Genomic DNA, 16414 nt, shown 5'->3' with positions numbered 1-16414 from the left:
CTGTGTGTGAGCGGGGCGGCGCGCGCGCGCGCACGACAGGCGAGTGAGGGAGCGAGGAGCGGCCGGGTGTGAGTGCGTGTGGGAGTGCGTGTGTGCGGGAGTGGGGCTGAGGGAGAGCCCGAGCTGGCGCGAGGCTGCGAGGAGGAGGGCGAGTGTGCGAGGGCGCCCGGCCTGGCCGCGGGAGCCGCGGCGGCGGAGGAGAAAGGAGGCGGCCCCGGCATCCCGACCCCTCCCCCTCTCCTCGGGCTTCCAGCCGCTCGCTGCCCGCGCTGCCCTCCGAGGCCCCGACCCGGCTCCGCTGGCCGCGAGTGAGGGAGGAGCCGCCGGAGCCAGGTGAGCGGTACGGCCGCTGCCCTCCGCGGGCGGAGGGCGTAAGGCGGCGGCGCGCCCCCCGCCTTCTCCCCCGGCGGGCGACTCGGGCCGAATGAACTCGGGGCCGAGCGGGGCCGCGGCCGGGGAGGGCAGCGGGCTGGGGAAGGCCGGTGGTCGCCTCGGCGCCGGGGCCGGGGGGCGGCGGGCGGCGGGGCGGCCCGTGGGCCGTGGCGGGCGCCGGGAGGGGTCGCTGCGGCCGGGAGCGTGTGGCCGGCAGAAGCGTGCCGGAGCGGGGCGGCGAGGCGGGCGTGAGGAAGTATGGTTCCCGGGCTGAGGGGGTGTGGTGACCCTGCGAGTGCTGGTTGGAGGACGGCGGCGTCGTGCTAACCTGTCCCTGGGAGCGTGGCGAGCCCTGCCGCCCGTGCCTCCATCAGGCGAATTCCTGCGGTGCGACCGCGGCGAGGATGCGGTGTGCGTCCTGCAGTTATTGTTTTTAATTCCGTTTGTTCCTCCTTACGTGTAAATTTTAGCGTGTGGCAGTCATTCCTCTTTTTCGTTTGACAGCCCTCTGAGTGAGAATGGGGTGACAAAATAATGGCTTATCTTTGATTTCTTTTAAGCATTGTACCATAATGCAAATTTTACCCCCCCCCCCCCTTTAAAAAATCCCAGTTAGGGGATAATAACTTAAGGTTTACCTTATTGGTTTAGCCTTATCTCTGATAGCTGATCTGTAATCCCAGTATTTTATCCCATTTGTGTTGATGAGTAGAGACGGGGCGTTGATTCTCTTCTCTGAGTGGGGTTATTATACGAACCGTGTTGAATGTAACTTGTGTGTGAATTCTTTCAAGGTGCTGTTATTTTCCCCTTACTGACATAAATTGTTGCCCCATCTTTGTGGAGTTGGGTCAAATTCTCAATCTGTATGAAAAGTATGCGGGCAGCCTAATATGGGAGATTTTTCTTTTTTGTGGGCCTAGTATGTTTATAATATTTGTGGAGTTTCTTAATTATTAACTGTAACCATTCAAATTTAAATGTTACTTAAATCTCATTTTTTTGTACAACACTGGGTAGTTTACAGGTCATTTTTTTCTGTTTTTTAAAACGATTTCTTAAAAACAATTCGTTGTCAGAGTACTTTCAGATATTCATTTGAAATAAAACACTCTCTGAAATTCCAGTCATGGAGATTCAATATTTGTTTTCTAACTTTTAGAATGAAAACCTCTAATTTTAAAGATTAACAGTCACAGTTAAATTATTTTTCTAATGGTTACTGTGTGCTAGTTGGTTAGTGCGTCAGAGGGGAGGAGGCCTGTTTGTTTTGAGGTAACCTTTTGTTTATCCCTTTCCGACTTGGTTGGTCCTGTTACTTTTCCTTCTTTCATGTCTAGATTTAGTTGTTAGGTGGCAACATGGCTGTTGATGTTTTCATCTTTCTCTGTCTCCCTTTTTCTCTCTCCTGTCTTCTCTTACCCCCACCAGGTGCTGGAGTCCACTTGTCGGGGAGGGGGGCGGTCTGTGATTCCGAGAACAGAGAGCCAAGAAGGGGAACAGCAAATTCAGTCACAAAATCCTCTGCTCAGTCAACAGCCACTTTCCTCGTCCCGCCTTTACCCCTGCAGGGGGTAAGGAGCTGTCTACCTAACCTTTAGACTTTTGGCTACCAGCTAAAATTCCTCTTATCTTAGTTTCTGGTGGATAGTTTTTAAAAAATTTTTCTCACGTTTCCTTTGAATCCCTACTGAATATAATAGCTATTGAATATAATAGCATCTGGGGGGTGGAAGGGAAAGTGACAACAAGAAATTATCCATTTTTTTCTTTTCCTTTCTTATTTAGTTCTCTTTTCCTCTCCGGAAGGAAATTACCAGGAACGTCTTATAAACCCTCTATCCCTTCTCATCCATATCGTGAAGAAACACACTAAACGGAGTATTATTTTTTGCCTCTGACCAGTGAACACCAGCCAAGCTTCAGGCATTAGTTTTTTGGGGCACAGGATGAAACATATCTTTTAAAATATCTCCCAATTCTTCCTTTCCCCAATTTGTATCCGCCTGGGATTTGCTACTGATAAGTCACTAGACTGATTTCTCAAAACTTCTCCCCTCCCTGGGAGGTAAACACTGTGAACACTGGAAGAGGTTGGGGGAAGGGCACAGAGCACACCCCGTAGTTCCACACGTTGGGAAGTAGCTTTTATCATCTTCCTCTGGGGAGCGGGTGTAGAGATCTAAAGTGAGTGACAGTGGGTGGACGAAGAACTTCTCTACCCACGAACAACTTGTGAAGAGGGAGAGAAAACCAAACATAAAGTAAGGAGGGTGAGTTTTAATATATATTGCTTGCTGACAACTGTTTTTGGGGGGGTACTCCAGTGAGGTGGATTTTTAGGGAGACTTTATGGCAGGTTAGTTTACAAAGAGTAGTCTCTGCAAGTGAGATTGTTGTAAACCTTTGAGAAAAGAACCTTTAGAAATTGTAATAGTTCTGTTATTTTAAAACCAGAAAGTAGATTCTGATAGGAACAATGAAAAAAGTATTGTTTTTAGATGTTAGCTGTACTGGCACATGCAGTTATTTCAAGAGAGGTTGAATAGGCGAGATTAGGTACAGATGTTGGGGAAATTGTCTTTCAATACTTGGGAATTTTCCTGCTTGTCATATTAAGGTTTGTTAAGAAATATAGTACCTCCAAAAATATCTGTACATAATGTATTTTAGATTCATGTGCCACATATATCTGTGTAGATGTTAGATTTGCAGAAAAGGACTTTCTTACTTCATGGTAGCTAATGCCATGGTGATATTTTCAATGTTTTGTTTTCTAGTGTTTTTTCCTTTCAAAATTGGCTTGGAGGACAAAAGCCACAGAGCTAGCCAGCTCTACTCTTTTAGAGCGTGGTCTGCATGGAACCCATCTGCTTATATCTTTTTTCCTCCTCTTACAGAAATTGTTTTTTTTCCTCCTACTTTTGATTGTTAATAAAGCTAGTTATTTCAGGATCAGTTGTATGATGATGATGGAAAGTAGCATTAGGCTTGGGTTTTTTGTTTTTAATGAGAAACTCAAAAAATAAATTAAGAATTTTTGACAGGTTTAGATCTTCTGGGGTATGTATTTGCCTGCTATTTAATATTGAAAATCGCTATGACTTTTTGATACTCCCTTATGACTTAATACAGCAGCCTCCTTTAAAGTAACTCATAACCCTTAACTTTTCTCTCTCGCATTTGAGGTTCAGTATTGTCCACTGGGGATAACAGCGGAGAGTGAAACAGGGATTCCATCTTCTTGGAGTTTACAATCTAATTTTGTTGATCCCTGTTCTTTTCGTCTGTCAGTCAGTTCTCCCAGCAATGTCTGGAAGAGTCTACTAGATTCTATAAAATGTGTGCCAATTGGTGTAAACATTGATATGGCTAAGTAGTTTTTACTACCTTTCTTTCACAAGTGGCAACACATCACCAAGTTGACCCAAAAAAAAGTAATCTAAACCTACCCCTCACTTTTCACTCTCATCTTTTTACATTCCATTTTTCTTTCTTTCTCTCTCTCTCTTTTTTAATGCCTTCTGATACCAGCTCTCCATGTTCCTAGAAATATAAGGTGTCCAAAGTAGAACATGGATTTACTATGTAAGATCAGACCAGTTCTGTTATTGTTCTGCTGCCCCATATTTGGCAGCATGTCAGACTTTGATTCTTTATCAGAAAACTACATCTTGAAAATTCATGCAAGTTTGGCCAGATAGCAACCTTGGAATTTTTCCCTAGTGCTTTGGAGGACTCAGTTGTTAGCTTCTTCCTCTGACGTGATTTAGTTAGCCATGTTTATAAAGCTTTTGGCTGAATTACATAAATAGCTTCCTAACTCCTTTTTCAAAGTAATGTCCAGAAAGAAAATTTGCAAGGAAGGCCCAACATTTAGCGTGTTAAATGTGATGAACTTTGAGCTAAACTGTGCATTGCATCTCAGCAACATTTTTCAAATTTTGTGCCATGTTCCGGAGATACTTTGATGTAACATTCCTCTATTAAGTGAAATCATTAGAAATTTTATTTGAGGGGCCAGCCCTGTGGCCGAGTGGTTAAGTTTGCCTGCTCTGCTCTGGCGGCCTGGGGTTCATGGGTTCATGGGTTTGGATCCTGGGCATAGACCTACACATCACTCATCAAGCCATGCTGTGGCGGCACCCCACAGAGAAGAACTAGAATGACTTGCAACCAGGATACACAACTATATACTGGGGCTTTAGGGAGACCAAAAAAAAAAAAAAGAGGAAGATTGGCAAAAGATGTTAGCTCAGGGCCAATCTTCCTCACAACCCCCCACACACAAAATTTTTATTTGAATTCCACGGAAAACTTTTAAAAAAAACGTTTAATAGGTTTTATATGCCACAGACTATTTTGGGAATCTTAGTAACCAAGCTACAGGTAATTTAAATAAAAACATAATTTCCTGACCCTTTAGTTGGAAACGTGTAAAAATTTGCTTGTTAATTTGCTCATGAGATTTTTTCCCCCCTTTTCCAATTTTCTTTTTGTTGTGGTAAAATACAACATAAAATTTACCATCTTAACTGTTGTTAAGTACACAGGTTAGTGGTATTAAGTGTATTCATATTGTTGTGCAATCATCACCATATCCATCTCTGGAATTCTTTTTGTCTTGCAAAACTGAAACTCTGTGCCTGTAAAACAGTGTCTCACCATTCTCCCAACCCCTCAGCCCCTGGCAACCACCATTCTACTTTCTATCTCTATGAATTTGGCTACTTAAGACACCAGAGCATAATATCCTCAAGGTTTATCCATGTTGTAGCATGTATCAGCATTTAATTCCTTTTTAAGGCATTGTATGTACATAGTGCATTTTGCTTATTCATCTGTTGATGGACACTTGGCTTGCTTCCACCTTTTAGCTATTGTGAATAATACTGCTATGATCAGGTGTGTACAGATTCTGCTTTCAGTTCTTTTGAGTATATACCTAAAAGTGGAATTGCTGGATCATGTGGTAATCCTATTTTTAATTTTTTGAGGAACCACCATACTGTTTTCCGTAGTAGCTGCACTATTTTATGTTACCACCAACAGTTTGCAAGGCTTCCAGTTTTTCCACATCTTTCCCAATACTTGTTTTTTTGTTTTTTTAATAGTAGCCATCCTAACGTCTGTAAGGTGGTTTTGTGGTTTTGATTTGCATTTTTCTAATGATTAGTGATGTTGAGCATTTTTTCTTACTCATGACATTTTAACGTGAGATCATTTTTAACTCTGTGAGGGCTGGGACTGTCTGTTTTGTTTACTGTGGTGTCTTTAGGTAAGAGTGCATAGGCATACAAATATTAATTGAATGTATTACTTAATTAAATGCTTAGTTTTGTGTAGTTAGTAGTTCTCTTAGACTCTTAGTTTATCTGTGATTATGACTAATTTTTGACTTTGAATGGTTTGTGTTTTTGGAGGGAAGGATATAGAAATACTTCTACAGAGATGTGAAAATAAATGTAAAAGTAAAATCCTCAAATGTAAAATGATAATCTTAACTACTGTAAAAATAAAGTACCACTTATCAACAGCACCGCTGCTTGCTAACATAATGCAAACCTTGATGTCAAGGGAATAATTTCCTATAACCTTTGAGTAAAGTATGAAAGAGTAAATTTGTTAAGGTAAGTTTCAGTGGCCTGCCTATAATAAAGAATCCCCAAGTATCATTATCATATCACACAAACAAGATAGAAGTTTCTTTCTCATGCAAAAAGCAGTAGTTGGCAGTCCAAGGCCATGTCACTCACAATTGTCAGGGATTTAACTTTTAACATGTGGCTCTTCTTTTCCTAGAGTTGACTTCTGTCCTCCTGGTCCAGATGGTTGTTAGAGCTGTAGCCATAACATCTACATTCCAGGTAGCAGGATGGAGGAAGGACCAAGGAAGACCATGGCCTCTGAAGTATGCTTCCTGGAAGTTGCAGTGCAGTACTTTCATTCAGCTCTCATTGGCCAAAATTTAGTTATTGGACCACATCTCGTTGCAAGAAAGCCTAGGGAAACAGTCTTTTAGTTACATGGCATTGTGTTGAGCTAAGTATCAGATACTTTACTACTAAGGAGTAGTAGATAGAAAATGGATATTGGGAGGCTAGTGGAAATCTCTGCCGTAGAGTGTGTGGAATTTGAAGTCACTCTGGGCTCTACCACTTTCTAATTGTGTAAATTTAGACGAGGTAAATAACCTCTCTGCTAGAATAGTTTCACCTGCCAAATGCCTCCAAGGGAAGCTTTTGAGTATTAAAGGAGGAGAGAAAATAAACTGCCCAACACTGTTTTTGGTACATAGAATCACTCAAAATGTGAATTATTTTCTTTGTCCAAATTCCCTTTGATATCTTTGGGTTTAGTGGAAAAGAGTACAAAGAAATCAGAAAATGTGAATCCTAGTTCTGGCTCTGCTATTGTGATATCTTGGGCAGGCCATTTTTTTAAAGTGGCATAATAGGTGTCTGTGTTCCTTACGTAATTACATGCAGATTTAATGAGAAAATGTATGTGGAAAGTGTTTTGTGAACTGTAAATGGAGAATGTTTTTAACCTCACCTGTATGTATGTTTTGCCTTTGTCTTGCATGTATTTTTTTGTGTGAAGAAGGGGAATTTATAGGCACTTGTCTCCAGTCTTTAGTCTTTAAAGGAACCATATTGAGTTTGGGTAGAAAAATGGTTGTCCTGTCATTTTTCACCTATAATCATGCATATAGCTTTTTTTAAAAAACGGTATTATAGGTGAAAGAACTATCAGAAAGAGAGAGTTTGAGTGAATGTGTCATGTAAACTTTGGGAAATTAGATGTTTTCTCTATTTTTGAAGCATACTCCTTTGAGTATAAGGAGGGGACTTATGGGGGCTGTCATACATTTCTTTTATGTCACCACTAAAGTATACTTTGATTAATATCTAGCCTCCTCATACTTTCACAGCATTTTGGTCCACCTTCAAGTTAATGTGGTAAAGAAAATGGCATTTTATACAAAGATATTATTTTAAGTGGCATCTTAGCTAAGGGGTGAGATTGTCTAGGAACTACCCAAGTTTCAAAGGAGCATTGTTTTGTGATCATTTATTGATGAACATTATTAGTGGGTAATGGAGTAACTGGACTAATGCTATTATTTGATTGTTTCTGAGACTCTCCTGAGATTTTCATCTTATCATTTATTTATTTTCTTTACCTTTAATAAGAGCTACAAAGAAATCACTCCCTTTCTCCCAAATAGGGTAGTTCTCCCTTTCTCCGATCCTCCTCCTTAATCTTTTGTCCCTCTACCACCTATTCCCATTCTTTCTCATTTCTAACAGTAATTCAAGTCGACCTCTGACAGGGACTTTGGATAGAGTAAAGGAAAGGAAAAAGGGTAAAATTTCATATATATCCCAAATTGTGTTTTGTTTTGGTTTGGTTTTTCGGGGGACAGGTTTGAAAAGAATTGGAGGCATTGGAACTCAATGAGAGAAAAAGCCATGGTAAACAGATCCTTGGTTAAAACCTGAAGCATCACAAAGTTGGTGTTAAAAAGTAGAATTATTAAGTCAATTAATAGGCACATAGTGCGATTTGAGGGGAAACTGTTGGGGCTTAGAATCAGGAAATCTCTTGAAATCCAGGCTATGCTATTTGGTGTTGTTTAGTAAAAGACATTTTTTTCAGGTATCTCTTAACCCTCTTTTTTTTTTTTTTTTAAAGATTTTCTTTTTTCTTTTTTCTCTCCAAAGCCCCCCGGTACATAGTTGTGTATTCTTCGTTGTGGGTCCTTCTAGTTGTGGCATGTGGGACGCTGCCTCAGCATGGTTTGATGAGCGGTGCCGTGTCCGCGCCCAGGATTCGAACCAACAAAACGCTGGGCCGCCTGCAGCGGAGCGCGCAAAGTTAACCACTCGGCCACAGGGCCAGCCCCTCGTAACGGTTACTATAATACCTGAGGTTTAAGTGAAGTAATATATATAAAAGTAGTCAGTAAATTAGCCCAGTATTTGGACTTTGATAAGATATGTAATCATTCAACATCTTCAAACATTGTGTTTCTGTTATAGCGTATAACAACTTGGAAATGCTAGGTGCTTAGGATAGAAAGGAAGACGTAACTCACGTGTACAATAAGATTAAGATCAAATTTTTTTTCCGTGCCTTTTTTTGTCCCCAAATGTCCCTAGTACGTAGTTGTATATTTTAGTTGTGGGTCATTCTAGTTGTGGCTTGTGGGACGCCACCTCAGTGTGGCCTGACGAATGGTACTATGTCCGCGCCCAGGATCCGAACCGGCGAAACCTTGGGCCGCTGCAGTGGAGTGTGCCCACTTAACCACTTGGCCACGGGGCTGGCCCAAGATTAAATTTTTGTGGGGAAATAGGCCCATAAACTTTTCAAGCTTGAGTATTAAAGATAAATGGGAAAAAAAGTTCACAGCCCTTGAATATATTTCAGGATCCTAGTTTGAAAAACACTGACTTAAACTAGGCTTATTCTTTGAACATACCTTTCAATTATGATTTATCCCTCTAAAAGAGAAATTGTGTTTATGATGAATAGAATCATTTAAAATATGATCATCTACATGAAAACAAACTTTTAAGAATTCATCTTATAGCACTGGCAGACCCTAGTTACAAAAAAAAACCCCTGAATTACAACGTAGTGTGATAATTGTTAGAATATATGTATAATAAGGTAATATGGACTAATGGAATTAAGATGAATTTAGGAGTCAGGGAAAACTTAACAGATGTGTTAAGACTAATTCACTAAGTAGATAGGTCTAGGATATATATTCCAAGGAAAAGGAGGCATGAGAGAATACAGTATCTTCAGAAAATTGGAAATGAGAGAGAATGGAGGGTAGAGGATTAGTTTGGAGGCTTTTTGAGTATTCTCAGGTGTCGTGATGAATGTACTGGAGATGAAGAGAAGAGTAAAATTCAGGTGATACTTAGGACTTAGAATTGCTAAGGGGTGTGTGTATATTTAAGTAGTAAAGGAAAGATGGAGGTAAAAATGATGTCTAGGTTTCTGAATTAAGTGCCTTTGTTAGGATGGGTATGTATCAGTCAGCATTCTCTAAAGAAACAGAACCAATAGGAAAATATATATATGTGAAATATATATATGTAGAGAGAGAGAAAAAGAAATAGATATTAATTTTAAGGAATTGGCTAGTGTGATTGTGGGGCTGGCAAGTTTGAAATCTGTAGGGCAGGCCAGTAGGCTGGAAACTCAGGCAGGATTTCTGTGTTATAATCTTGATGGAGAGTTCTCTGGGAAACCTCAGTTTATGCTCTTTAGCATATGCTCTTCAACTGATTGGATGAGGCCCACCCTCATTGTAGAGGGTAATCTCCTTTACCCAAAGTCAAATTATTGTAGATATTAATTATATCTACAAAATACCTTCACAGCAACATGTAGACTGGTATTTGACCAAACAGTTGGTCACTGCTGCCTAGCCAAGCTGACACATAAAATTTAACCATCACAAGGGAAAATCCAGGTGTTGAATAAAAATAAAAATTCATTTTTTACATTTTTATTTTGAAAATAAAAATTCATTTTTTACTTGCTTAACTGAGGCAGTAGTGGGTGGCATTTAGTTAGAGATGCCCAGTAGGCACATTGAAATAGGATCTGAAATTCGATTGAGAACTCTTGGATGGAAAGAGATATTTAGTGGGTCAATGATATATTCTGGTTTCAGTGATAGTAGCTGAGGATGACATTTCTAGAGAAAGGAGAGAGGGTTTAAGAATGAAGCCCTGGGGATTATGTACAGAAGGAGAGCTGTCAGGAGAAAAGAATCACAGAAAAGGAGACTGTGAAGGAATGCCTACAACTCAAGATACACAAATTTGTTATTTTCTGTACAAACTTGATCCAACTCATATATTTCACATCCAAGACAAAATGATGTTGTTGAAAGCACATCTGTAGTAATTGTCTACTGGAGTAAATTCTAGTTTGTAAATTAGTATATATTTTTTTCTTTTCCAACTTTATTCTTTTTCAGTCTTTTGATTCTGAGTTCATATGCTATGTCTTATCTGGAATAAATACTTTTCCTAATAGTAAGAGGCGCCTTAATATCTTCGGATGGTAGACTGTGATTTTGCTTTTTCCCTACTGGAATAATTGCTATTGGGAACTGGGCCTCATGAGAAAAATGAATGAAGCACTTTATTTATGATTCCCATTTAATTAGCCTTGCCTAGACTATTTGAAGATGACACATTTTTTTCATTGGTGTGCCTATCTAGAAGTCTGCATGGGAAAAGTATCTCTAATAAAAAGTAAATTCTCTTTGTTGAATTTCTCTTTATTTCAAAAAGGCTATTTTAGCAGTTTATTGCTAGCATTTATTTGGTATCTGATATTTATGCATTATTTTCATTAATACTCCTGGGGAAATAAAGAAATAGAGAATGGGAATTAGTGGATCTGAGTTTACATTCTGAAAGGAGAAATATACTCTTATGTATATGTGGACATTTGCAAATGCTGTATTTATCTTACACTGTTGAAGAATAAACTCTTTTCTTAGAGATGTCTTATTGGGTAACCAAACCTATTCCTTTAAATATTGGGGGAGGGGGGAAGGAACCATTCACAGGCAAACCTATTCCTTTAAATATTGGGGGAGGGGGGAAGGAACCATTCACAGGGGACTATTTTCTGTCTTTTAAAATGGTGAATAATATTTGAACTTTCTGTGTGTGTGTGTGAGGAAGATTGGCCCTGAGCTAACATCTATTGCCAGTCTTCCTCATGTTGCTTGAGGAGGATTGTTGCTGAGCTAAAATCTGTGCTCATCTTCCTCTGTTTTATGTGGGATGCAGCCACAGCATGGCTTGACGAGTGGTGCTAGGTCCACGCCTAGGATCTAAACCCGTGAACCCTGGCTGCAGAAGTAGAGTGTGCAAACTTAGCCACTGTACCACCCAGCTGGCCCCTGAACTTGCTTTTAAGACTCAGGGCTGTCACTTTCTTCCTATACTTTGGGTTCCTGGACTGTGTCGATTTACTGTTATGCTGTTGACTTCTTACCAGTTTTTTTGTTTTTTCTTTTTCCCTCATTTTAATGGATGGGAAAAATAGAAAAGCAGATGTTTTAAAATAATAGAGAAAGAAGTGGCCATTGGAGGAGGCGTTGACCTGCTGGTCTCCACTGGCCCACAGGAAGGTGCTAGTGGCGTCCCAGGCCAGGAGGGCCATGAAGGTGGGGTAGAGATGGGGGAGGGGGACATGGAGCCTCTGCTCTTCTGGTAGGAGAGTCTTCCACCTGACATTTTCCTGGGTATAGGTTTAGATGTGAACCCCGGTGCAACAGCTTGAAAAAGGCAAGCAGCTACCAGCAGCATCAGGGCCCCAAGGACAGCCAGCCGCTCGTCCTTCTGTGGAAACAGGAGCAGATTATTGGGTGGAGGAGAGGTGGTGCCCTTTCATTCCCTGGCAATAAACTGGTCTCTGTAGATCACTGTAAAATTATAATGGATAAAATATCTGGGCAGGTGTCACTTGAAGATACCAGCACCAGTGGAACAGGGATTAACAAGCTGAAGGTTGTTAAGAAGCAGACACACCCTTTACGAAATGGGGATATCGTCTACTTGGTGTATAGGAAGAATGACTTGGAACACGTGTCATACCTCTCTGAATCTTTACATGAAAAGCGAGGCATAACAGAAGAATCCTTTTGAATTTGATAAAGAAAATGTATTCCACGTGACCAAAGATAGCTCAGTGTAGGGTGAAGTGAGGACCCCCAGATCCTGCCATGTTGCCTGCCACTTGGGTGGGCTTTGAGGAACTGCAGCCATTGACAGACCTCTTCAACACAGCCTCTGCCTTTTTTCATAGTGTCCTCCTCAGGGTGAGAGTGTTGCTCCAGGTGCAGATCTGGGGATTCAGGCATTCCCCCTGAAAGGATGTGGTCCAGTTGTGGCAAATGATGAGATCTTTAGCTTTGCTTCAACTCTCCCAGACAGAGAAGGAACATCATTTTCTTTCTTAGAACCCCAGGATCAAGAGGATTTGCAGCCTGTTAAAATGAAAGGAGACAGGAAGCCTAATCTGAACCTGCAGTTGGTCACATACCAGTGTAGAAATGCTCAGACTTTACTTGAGGACATCATGTCAGAGTTGCTGCTGTGAAGCCAGACAAGAGGGAGATGCTCACGTGCATCATCTGTCAGGAGTTGCACGACTGTGAGATTGCAACCCTGGAGTGTTTTTATTGTCTGATTATGGAATCACTGAAAACACCATGTTGTGTAACTGTTGCAGCCTGGGCATTTTCTGAGAGCTGACATCAGTATTTGCAAAACATTCCTGCTTCCCATTTGCCAGTGGCTGTAACATCCTACCCTGATTTCTGCTGGGGTCACACTGCTATACTCATGCAATGCAGTTTTGTGCAGTAATACTGGTGAACAGATGATCAAGAACTAAGTGTTGGGGAGGCACCAAGATGGCTTTGGAGTATTGGAGCCATAGTCTAACAACAGAGTTTAAAAAGCTACCCAACATAAACATTTGAAGGGCGTTTTTACAGTTCCCTTCTGAGGGGAAACGGGATCTCTACATTAAGTACTTTGGTGTCACTTTTGTTTTGTGAAGCTTTTCCTTCTGAGTGGCATCCTTCCTAGTGGTCTGGAAGGCCCTGTAAGGCCATGTCCCGTTTTCCTAGTATGTAAATTGAGTTGTTACTGTATCTAGCCTAGGGCTTGAGTGAGCACGCTCTCGACCACAGCTGTGGAACAAGGGTGCACAGGGCCAGGAGGCTCTAGGCATCAGGCATCCCCTTTGCTAGTGACTAAGGTCTCTGCTTGATGCATCACCATGGCTGAGAGTTCCTCCCTCCCTCGCTCTTCCATAGCTACAAGCCCCTCTCTCCTGATTATCTCCCACATTATTTTTTTCCATTATTTTTTTCCTTCCCTGCTTTTCAGTAACTAATGCCTTTGAGACTGTGGGTCGTGGGGCAGGTGGGTGAGTGTGGCAGGCACAGCAGGCTAAGGTTCGGGGGTGCACGCCCACGCACATATGTGTGTGGTGGTGCCTCTGTCCCACAATGTTCTGGTCTTGCTGTGTCCATCTGTGGAGCAGGCCCTCTGGCTGACATCCTGGAGAGCGCGTGAATGGTGCACGAGGGACTGGTTCCAGCTGCTGTGATGCTGGAAGCCATCCATCTGTATGGCCATTGCTTCCTCTTGTCCTTGCCCTTGTCCTTTCCTTCTGTGCTAGATTTGCCGTGTCATCTGGAATAATAGTAGAAATTGTATTTTTGTAAATAAATGTTATTTTATCTTTTGTTGAAATCACCTGTCAAATTTGTTAGTAAAACTTATGACTTTTTGCTTCTTAGGAAAACTGTTTTCAGCTATTGTCTTGCTCATAGTACAGACTTGAGAAACAGCACTCTGTTTGTGGAGGAAAGTCCTTTTTTGTGTTCTAGTAAACAAGTTGTGTTTGTTTAAAAAAATTCTATTTAAAGAAAGAATAAAAACGCTGAGTAAGAGCATGCTGTCCTCTGACTGAAATAAACAAATTTTAGTGAATGGACTTGGTTTGGCATTTTTTTTTGGTTAAAGTTTTTTTCCCCCCATTCTTAAATTATTTATTTTGATTAAAGTTGCTGTGTAAATGACTTCAGTGCTGATGCTCATCTGGTAAAATATAGGTGCTACTATCTCATTTTTTTTTTAACATACTTATGTGTAGGTATATTTTATTATGAACATTTATAACAAAACAGGGGAAGAAAATTGAATAAAAAACTAGCTACAGATACATGAATATTCATAATTGGAGTTTGTAGTGGTGGAGAGATATGGGGATATATTGTTGATAGTTGCAGTCTCATCTATTTCATATCAAGGGATTTGCATTTTGGGGGAGGGATAAATCAGTCAAAAAGAGATGATCAGATTAGAGTATATTCCTAGGCAATATATAATAGAGGGAATGGCATTGAAAGTTTCTGCTAAGTGACCTGCTGTAATTATAAAATTCCAGTGCTAGCTTCCCTAGTGGAAGATGGAGAAATCTTATTTCAGGGGAGGTTGACAGTTCCCATATTTCTTGTGTTATAAAAATTTTTAACTTGAACTAAAGGGAAACAGTCATACTATAACTCTATTAGTTTTTTCCTGTTGTATAGTTAGTATATAATCATAGCATTTATTTATGTAAAAGCCAGAAATTAAGTAGATTTCTTGATTTACCTTGTATGTGTATTTTTTTTTTTTCCGCCTAGAAAGAGTTTACATTGAGGAGGAAATAATCCAGGAAAAGGAAGAACAAGCAGATCAAGATGTGTAGCTCTGTGGCTGCCAAGTTGTGGTTTTTGACAGATCGTCGAATCAGGGAAGACTATCCCCAAAAAGAAATCTTACGAGCTTTAAAGGCCAAATGTTGTGAGGAGGAACTGGACTTTAGGGCTGTGGTTATGGATGAGGTGGTGCTGACAATCGAGCAAGGAAACCTGGGTAAGTCTATATTAAGTAATTTTTTGAATTTTTACTTAGAATATGGTGAATCTGCATATTTTAGGAATAATTAGGACAGAGGAATTGTTAATAATCTTATCATTACTAAGTATTAACTAATCTTAAAATCCAGTACATTTTATGGACGAAATGGGAACACCATTGTTTATTAAACCCCTTTTTGTATTTAGAAAACAATTGGGAGGGAAATTAAAGATAACCTACTAGTTTTCTTCTATTATTACTGTCTTCTGCTTTTAAAGTACCTTGTTTTATAATGTGCTCCTAAGGGAATCTCTACCTCATGGGGGGTCCTTTTGGTGAATTTGTCAAAACCTGTATGTGATTCTTATTTTCTTTTTGAAATACTTTATATATATGTTACAAAATACTAATATAGTTTTGTTATGGATAAAAGTGTCCTAATGATTTGACTCAAGTGATAAGTATTTCTAATATTTCATATTTGTTTTAGTATTACAAGATACCTTGGAAATGGTATAGAAATTCTTTAGGACTGACTTGCAGGAATCTTTACATGTTTGCTTTGGAAAGTTATGACTTGTTACAGCTAAATTGTTCATTTCTGTTAGGGAGCATTATATGTGGCATATAAGTGGCATTTTGATTAACTTTCAGAAAATACTTCATAGTTTAGTGATAGTATTGGATAAGGATATAAGACAAAGACTTAAGTACATTCTAGTTCACGTATTTTCTTTGTGACTGGAATAATGAAGCCACGTGTTTCAATTTCCTCATCAATAAAATGGAAAGATATGGTTATTGTGAGAATTAATAATATACAAAGTACCAATCTGCTATTGTAGGGTAATATCACTCACAGGCTAGTTAATAGATCCAGAATCTTGCCTGATTATTAATGATACCATAGATTTAAGTAAGTAGAATCTCTTTGCAAACAATCACTTTAGTCTCTGCCCTCTTAACATTTATTTATTTCATTCTCAGTACCTTTCAACAGGTATTGTTTCTTTAGAAATAACTGCTCTAGAAATGTTTCTAAGTTGTTTCACTTGAGCAAATAAGTAGTTAGTACCTTTATAAGAAAGATGGGCACTATTTTGTTTTCAGTGTGTGCCTAGGTCCAACACTTAGTTATTCAGATCCAGAAGATCTGGGATAGAGTCTGTTTCATTCTTTTATTAAATATTATTTGAACACTTACTTATGTGCTAGCTGTTTGGTTTGGTGGGCAAAATGAGACATAGTCCCCACATTCTAAAGAATAAGATTAACATTAATCAAGTGATCACATAAATAAATGTAAAATTATTGTAACTTTGGTGAGTTACTAATGAATGGAATGGATATCACTTTGCACCCTCCTATCCCTATGACAGATAGTCCTGATCAAATCATGGTAAATCTTTTCTCTAAAATCCATCTGTTATGTGCTTCTATAGCTTACAACTTTTTCAGCGTAAGTGCATGAACAACTGTTGTTGAAATTGGAGTCAGAAACTCAAACGCCTTATTGTGGTAGGAGCCATGCTCTTGAAGTCTGCGTGAGTAGAGAGATAAAGGCCAGTGTA

At 40.0% G+C, this 16414-nt stretch overlaps 1 protein-coding gene across 3 annotated transcripts in view; it reads left to right on the top strand.

The window, feature by feature from the left end:
- The first annotated feature begins 7 nt into the window (after positions 1-7).
- Positions 8-16414, top strand: part of RIMKLB (ribosomal modification protein rimK like family member B) — a 59223-nt gene continuing 42816 nt past the window's right edge. Inside the window, exons 1-2 of one of the 3 annotated variants that reach the window (XM_046663455.1) lie at positions 8-39; positions 14627-14858. In XM_046663455.1, the coding sequence (XP_046519411.1) occupies positions 14684-14858 (175 nt within the window). In that variant the 5' untranslated portion in view covers positions 8-39; positions 14627-14683. The other 2 variants (XM_046663451.1, XM_046663444.1) reach the window with 2 other exon arrangements.

Source organism: Equus quagga, chromosome 1, assembly GCF_021613505.1.
Source record: "Equus quagga isolate Etosha38 chromosome 1, UCLA_HA_Equagga_1.0, whole genome shotgun sequence".
NCBI classification, from domain to species: domain Eukaryota; kingdom Metazoa; phylum Chordata; class Mammalia; order Perissodactyla; family Equidae; genus Equus; species Equus quagga.
The sequence above is the reverse complement of the archived record's forward strand: the minus strand, read 5'-3'. Positions and strand labels throughout refer to the sequence as shown.